This window comes from Somniosus microcephalus, chromosome 9, assembly GCF_052327205.1.
Source record: "Somniosus microcephalus isolate GS21.2 chromosome 9, FLI_Smic_1.0, whole genome shotgun sequence".
Lineage (NCBI taxonomy): Eukaryota > Metazoa > Chordata > Chondrichthyes > Squaliformes > Somniosidae > Somniosus > Somniosus microcephalus.
The window spans coordinates 232,802,913-232,810,182 of record NC_140995.1 but is presented as its reverse complement, the minus strand read 5'-3'; the positions used below and the strand labels follow the sequence as shown (position 1 = coordinate 232,810,182).

At 49.3% G+C, this 7,270-nt stretch overlaps 1 protein-coding gene across 3 annotated transcripts in view; it reads right to left on the bottom strand.

Moving 5' to 3' along the window:
* Positions 1-343: 343 nt before the first annotated feature.
* Positions 344-7,270, bottom strand: part of LOC147113122 (zinc transporter ZIP9-like) — a 70,484-nt gene continuing 63,557 nt past the window's right edge. For all 3 annotated transcript variants that reach the window (XM_085998012.1, XM_085998014.1, XM_085998013.1), the window contains one exon: positions 344-2,859. In XM_085998012.1, the coding sequence (XP_085854138.1) occupies positions 2,626-2,859 (234 nt within the window). In that variant the 3' untranslated portion in view covers positions 344-2,625. The remainder of the gene's footprint in view (positions 2,860-7,270) is intronic.

Genomic DNA, 7,270 nt, shown 5'->3' with positions numbered 1-7,270 from the left:
GAAGGAGGTAAATTCAAAACTAATCCGTGAAAACATTATTTCAGTTAACAAGTGGTCAATCTATGGAACAGACTCCCTAAGGAGATGATGGAAGCAGTTCATGTCGATTCAGTTTTCTTTCAGAAAATAACATTTTGGGATACAGTATTTGAGTAATTTGGGATATGATGTGTGGTGAGTGCAGCGTGCTCGGGAGGAACAGGTAACTTTGGACCTCTGGTTCCCAAAGCTCTCCACCACTGGGGGTTTCCTCACCTCATGTCTGGGTCTGTTGTAGACTAATTGATAGAGATTGATTGTCAACAACTCCGTTATCGTTGTATCATGTGACTACCAGGATGGATCTTGGTCTTTTGTTGTCTAGCAATTCCTATGATACTCCAGAAAATTCTTTCCTTAAAGTAGAAAGCAGACTCAGGCATAAACATACACTGAATTTAACCACTGTTGGAGCAAGGGATTGGGAGATCCCTCACTGTACCACAGTCTCCTGAAATGACACGTACATGTGGCACATGGTTACGGCAGTTTGTCCCTTGTCATATAGAATCATAGAACGATACAGCACAGAGGGAGGCCATTCGGCCCATCATGCCTGTGCCGGTTCTTTGGTAGAGCTATCCAACTAGACCCACTCTCCTGCTCTTTCCCCACAGCCCTGTAAATTTATTCCCTTCAAGTATTTATCTAATTCTCTTTTGAACGTTACTATTGAATCTGCTTCTATCACCCTTTCAGGTAATGTGTTCCACAACTCGCTGCGTTAAAAAAAAATGTTTCCTCAGTATTTTAGTACCCTGTACACGAGAGAAAAAAAATTACACTCAAACCAATACACTTCAATGATGTGATTTGTTTTGAGCAATGTTCTTAATTCATCACCTCCAATTGCTCCCAGCAACAGTGACTGACATATTTCCACCAGTACTTCGTGCTTGTGTTACACAGCTCAAGTTTGTGAATCACTAATTGTATGGCTGGGGCTTCTCACAGTTTGACTGGGTACAAGTGTGGAAATTTCACACAACCACCATTATACTTCAGTGAAATCCTAGAGACAACACTGGGGCCGAATTTCCTCAGGGTTTGTCCAATCTTCTGCCATAACTATGGCACAAGTTCTGGGGGAAACTTTTACACGCATTAGTTTACAGCAGTGCAGTGCGAGAAACCCTGAGGGAATTCAGCCCGAGTAAGCTTTACGCCAGTAATTCACCCCCTTAGTCTGCTTTACACTAGTAAGTCATGTGAACCTCACTCAGAGTCACTAACATTTGGAATTGACCTCCGGGTGGGATAGTGGAGGCTACAGCCTCAAATCCACTCGGGAGAAGGTTAGATGTTGTGATGGGAGCATGCTGGTTCATGTCCTAAGATGGCAGTTGACCTCCCCTCAGCTACGATCTTGTTGACTGATTGAGTTGGGAGTCAAATGGTGATTTTGTTTCTCTTCCTGTTGAGCTCGGAGTAAGTATTTTAGTTTTGCAGAGAGGATAAGAATAAAAAACAACAAAACACTGAAAATATGAAGTAAGAACACAGAACATTCTGGAAATACACAGCAGGACCATCATTACCTGAACAGAGAGGGCAGGACCCTTTATCCCAATTCTGATAAAGGGTTTTGCCTGGAATATTACCTTGTCTTTTTCCCTTTCAGATGCCTTTTCCAAATAACCTACAATGATGCACTGGGTTACCATTACACCGTGGATGAAGTGTGTACCATCTACAAGATGCACTGCAGCAACTCGCCAAGGCTTCTTCGGCAGCACCTCCCAAACCCACCACTTCTACTACCTAGAAGGACAAGGGCAGCAGGTGCATGGGAACACCACCACCTCCAAGTTACACACCGTCCTGACTTGGAAATATATCACGTTCCTTCATCGTCGCTGGGTCAAAATCTTGGAACTCCCTCCCTAACCGCACGGTGGGAGTACCTTTACCACACAGACTGCAGCAGTTCACAACCACATTCTCAAGGGCGATTAGGGTTGGACAATAAATGCTGGCATTGCCAGCGACGCCCACATCCCCTGAACTAATAAAAAACCCAGTGACAGCAACTAAACACCAAATAAATGTGCCCCCTTTTTAAAGGGGAATGACTAATAAGAACCTAACCATAAGAAAAAAGGAAACTTAGAAAACAAAATAATATTACTGTCCACTATACACGCAGTGCCCATTGGTCGCGGAAAGCCTCCATTTAAGCATTCAGATGCTGACTTACCTGCTGTGTATTTCCAGAATTTTCTATTTGCATTGTGTGCACCTGATAAATAATTCACAAATATCCAGGTGTGTGTGGTGGTAACGCATTTAGTGGAACCAGATGGCATAGACTGTTTGACCTGTCCTCGTGATGCCCTCTGACCCCCCTCGATGCATTGCCTCTCCCGCCAGTTCACTCCCCATTGATATAGTACCCCCAAAAAATGCTCCTCGGCTTCGTTAGTTTGGGTAGATGTTAGTTGGACAGCAATCCCCCACCTCCGATGTCCGAACGTGTCATCACAAGGGGCTGAGCCTCAGAGGATTCTTTCCCCGCCCCCTGCTCGAAATACAGGTCACGCGGGTGGAACGTGGGGCTGATGACACAAACCAAGGTTCTAATTACAGTTATGCATCGTGAAGTCCCAGCGACAGGAAAACGGGAATTGTGCAGCCCGCAATAAGCGTCAGGCTCTCCAGAATGCCCAGGCCCTTCTTGCCGCTGCCGTTGTTGACCCCATGGTGACCTCGGCCGCTGACTTCAGGCAGCACATGGACGGACGCGACGTACAGAAATGTCCCGGCAGAGAAGAGCAGCCCGATGCCGGTGGCCTTGGTCTGGTGCAACAAGCCAATGCTGCTCTGTGGAGGAGAGGGGAGAAAAGAATGGTCAGATTCAAAGAACCTGGGCTTGCTCACTTGTACCGGCTGGTCCACTAAGCAGGGCATCGATAAACCAATCCAGCTACCGCACCCGGGCACTGTGTTTAGGCGGTTAATGGCAAACCGATGGTTCTAGGGCACAGGTTTAAAAGAATCTGATTCTAGGAAGGGAGTGAGACAGGGAAAAAAGGGAGGACGAGGAGAAGGGAGGTAGGGAGAGCGAGGAGAAGGGAGGTAGGGAGGGAGAGTGAGGAGAGCGAGGAGGAGGGAGGGTGAGTTCTGGAATGTGGGCGACGCTGGCAAGGCCAGCATTTATTGCCCATCCCTAATTGCCCTTGAGAAGGTGGTGGTGAGCCACCTTCTTGAACCGCTGCAGTCCTTGTGGTGAAAGTACTCCCTCGGGCCGGGAGAGGGCGGGGGGGGGGGGGTGGGGAGAGTGAGCAGCTCTGACCGGGAGAGGGGTGGAGGGAGCAGCACTCGGACCCACCGGGATAGGGGCATGGACTGACCGGGTACAGTGATAATGATTGACCGAGACACCGATCGACAGGGCACCGATTGTTCGAGTACCGGGATACAGGCAGAGATACAGGGCGAGAGGGGGACGTGCGCGCAGACTGAAGCTGCTGTGCTCCTGGGGAAGGGAGTGAGGGATGGAATGAAGGTGGCGGTGCCCAGAGAGCAGGAAGAGATGCATCTTAACATAATCTATGTATGGATTTCTGCAGATAGGCCGCATTTTAATTTAATTTAATTTTAGCGCATGCATTTTTTTAAAATGGTGTCTTTAATATAACTTTAGTGTATGCATCTCTGCATTAAACTGCATTTTAATATAATATAATGTAAAGGGGGAGGGGAGCCGAGAATGTGGGGGTGTGAGGGAGAACAGTTCTGAGGGAAGGAGGTGTGTGTGTGTGTGTGAGGGAGAACAGTTCTGAGGGAAGGAGGTGTGTGTGTGTGAGGGAGAACAGTTCTGAGGGAAGGAGGTGTGTGAGGGAGAACCGTTCTGAGGGAAGGAGGTGTGTGAGGGAGAACAGTTCTGAGGGAAGGAGGTGTGTGAGGGAGAACAGTTCTGAGGGAAAGAGGTGTGTGAGAGAACAGTTCGGAGGGAAGGAGGTTTGTGTGTGTGTGAGAGGGAGAACAGTTCTGAGGGAAGGAGGTGTGTGTGTGAGGGAGAACAGTTCTGAGAAAGGAGGTGTGTGTGTGAGAGGGAGAACAGTTCTGAGGGAAGGAGGTGTGTGTGTGTGAGGGAGAACAGTTCTGAGGGAAGGAAGTGTGTGTGTGAGAGGGAGAACAGTTCTGAGGGAAGGAGGTGTGTGTGTGTGTGAGGGAGAACAGTTCTGAGGGAAGGAGGTGTGTGTGTGTGAGGGAGAACAGTTCTGAGGGAAGGAGGTGTGTGTGTGAGGGAGAACAGTTCTGAGGGAAGGAGGTGTGTGTGTGAGGGAGAACAGTTCTGAGGGAAGGAGGTGTGTATGTGTGTGTGTGAGGGAGAACAGTTCTGAGGGAAGGTGGTGTGTGTGTGAGGGAGAACAGTTCTGAGGGAAGGAGGTGTGTGTGTGAGAGAGGGAGAACAGTTCTGAGGGAAGGAGGTGTGTGTGTGTGTGTGAGGGACAACAGTTCGGAGGGAAGGAGGTGTGTGTGAGGGAGAACAGTTCTGAGGGAAGGAGGTGTGTGTGTGAGAGGGAGAACAGTTCTGAGGGAAGGTGGTGTGTGTGTGAGGGAGAACAGTTCTGAGGGAAGGAAGTGTGTGTGAGAGGGAGAACAGTTCTGAGGGAAGGAGGTGTGTGTGTGTGTGTGAGAGGGAGAACAGTTCGGAGGGAAGGAGGTGTGTGTGTGAGGGAGAACAGTTCTGCGGGAAGGAGGTGTGTGTGTGTGAGGGAGAACAGTTCTGAGGGAAGGAGGTGTGTGAGGGAGAACAGTTCTGAGGGAAGGAGGTGTGTGTGTGTGTGAGGGAGAACAGTTCTGAGGGAAGGAGGTGTGTGTGTGTGTGAGGGAGAACAGTTCTGAGGGAAGGAGGTGTGTGTGTGAGGGAGAACAGTTCTGAGGGAAGGAGGTGTGTGTGTGAGGGAGAACAGTTCTGAGGGAAGGAGGTGTGTGTGTGAGGGAGAACAGTTCTGAGGGAAGGAGGTGTGTGTGAGGGAGAACAGTTCTGAGGGAAGGAGGTGTGTGTGTGTTACGCCCATGCAGCAGAACCTGTCCTGGGTTTCCTCGCCATTGGACCAAGACCTTGCTCTGTCACATGTGTGTGGTAGCTGGCCACCCCGCATTAAAAGAATTCACGCTCATGCATCTTCCACCCCTTCAAAATGAAGTTTGGGACCTGGAACATCAGGACCCTCATGGATAACCCCAACAGGGAACTCGGACACCTCGACATTGCCACCCCGAGCGAGACACAGCAGGCAGGAGAAGGCCAGATCAAGGAACAAGGTGGCAGATACACCTTCCTCTGGAAAGGCAAACCAGAAGAGGAACGCCGTCTCTATGGGGTTGAGCTAGATTGGCAACTTAAAGATTCCCCTTGTGGGATAAACGAACGCCTCATGACCCTTCAGCTCACTCTAACCCGGAATCAGTACACTACGGTTGTCAGTGTGTACGCCCCAACCCTGGAAGCTACGGACGAGGCCAAAGAGGAATTCGACACCAGCTTTGAACAATCCCTGTCCCGAGTTCCAACGGGTGACAAGCTGATTCTCCTTGGCGATTTTAATGCCAGAGTTGGAAAGGACACAAACCTCTGGAGAGGTGTGATTGGCAGGGAAGGAGTAGGGAAAACCAACACCAACAGAATCTTTCTCCTGACGAAATGCTTAGAACATGGTCTTGTCATAACCAACACCTTGTTTCGTCAGAGAGATAAGTACAAGGCCTCATGGCAACACTCTCGCTCCAGGCATTGGCATCTGTTGGACTACGTCATCGTCCGAGCGAGGGACTGCAAGGATGTCCGCATCACCCACGCCATGACAGGAACTAACGACTGCTGGATTGACCACCACCTAATCGTTCCGTTATCTCCATCAACCTAGCCTCAAAATGGCGGCAGCAACAGACACACTGCCGCAGAAAAATCAACGCTGAAGGACTCAAAGACCCTGCAGCACCTCACAGCTAACCTGATGACTCCCAATGAACTGGAGCCGCAGAGTGTCCATAGTGCCTAGCCTGCCCTTAAGTCCACCACCTGCGAAGAGACTCTTGGTTACTCTACCAGAAAACATCAAGACTGGTTTGATGAGAACGACCAGGAGATCCAGGAGCTTATAAATCCTAAACGTAAGGCATTCTTGAATTGGAAACATCATCACAACTCGAGTGAAAGGCGGCAGATTTACAGACAACTGAAGGCCGAGGTCCAACAAAAAAACTTGTGACCTAAAGAACAGATGGTGGGTGGAAAGAGCGCAGGAGGTCCAGCGACTAGCCGACAACCATGACATGCATGGATTCTTTAGCGCAATCAAGACCATCTACAGCCCAAGCACCCAAAGACCTATCCCGCTGAGAGCTAAGAACGGTGAGGCGCGCTCATCAGGGACAGAGAGGCAGTCAGTGCCCGCTGGAAGGAGCACTTTGAAGATCTCCTCAACCAAGACTCCATCTTCGATGTGCGTGTCCTTGACTCCATCCCACAGCATGCTATCTGCCATGATCTTGGCACAATCCCAACTCGGCATGAGGTTGAAAAGGCCATCCGACAGCTGAAAAATAACAAGGTCTCCGGAGCAGATAAAATCCTTGCTGAAGTACTAAAGCATCGTGGAGAAGCACTCTTGGCGTGAATCCATGACCTTATTTCCCTTATCTGGAAGAAGGAGAGCATGCCAGGGGATTCAGAGACGCCGTAATCGTGACCATCTTCAAGAAAGGAGACAAGTCTGATTGCAGTAATTACAGATGAGTTTCCCTGTTGTCTGCCACAGGGAAAGTCATTGCAAGAATCCTCCTCAATTGTCTCAGTGGCTGAAGAGCTCCTCCCAGAGTCATAATGCGGATTCCGCCCACTGAGAGGCACAATGGACATGATTTTCACTGTGCGACAAATCTGAGAAAAATGTATGGAGCAGCATCAACCTCGGTACATAGCCTTTTTTGACCTCACAAAGGCCTTCGACTCTTGTCAACCGAGAGGGATTATGGATTGTCCTTCTCAAATTTGGCTGTCCTCAAAAATTTGTTACCATCCTCCATCTGCTCCACAAGACATGCAAGCTGTGATCCTTACTAACGGATTCATCACAGACCCAATACAAGTCAAGCAAGGCTGTGTCATTGCACCAACGCTCTTCTTAATCTTTCTCGGTGCAATACTTCATCTCACCTCTGACAAGCTTCCCGCCGGAGTGGAGCTAATCTACATTACAAACGGGAAATTGTTCAATCT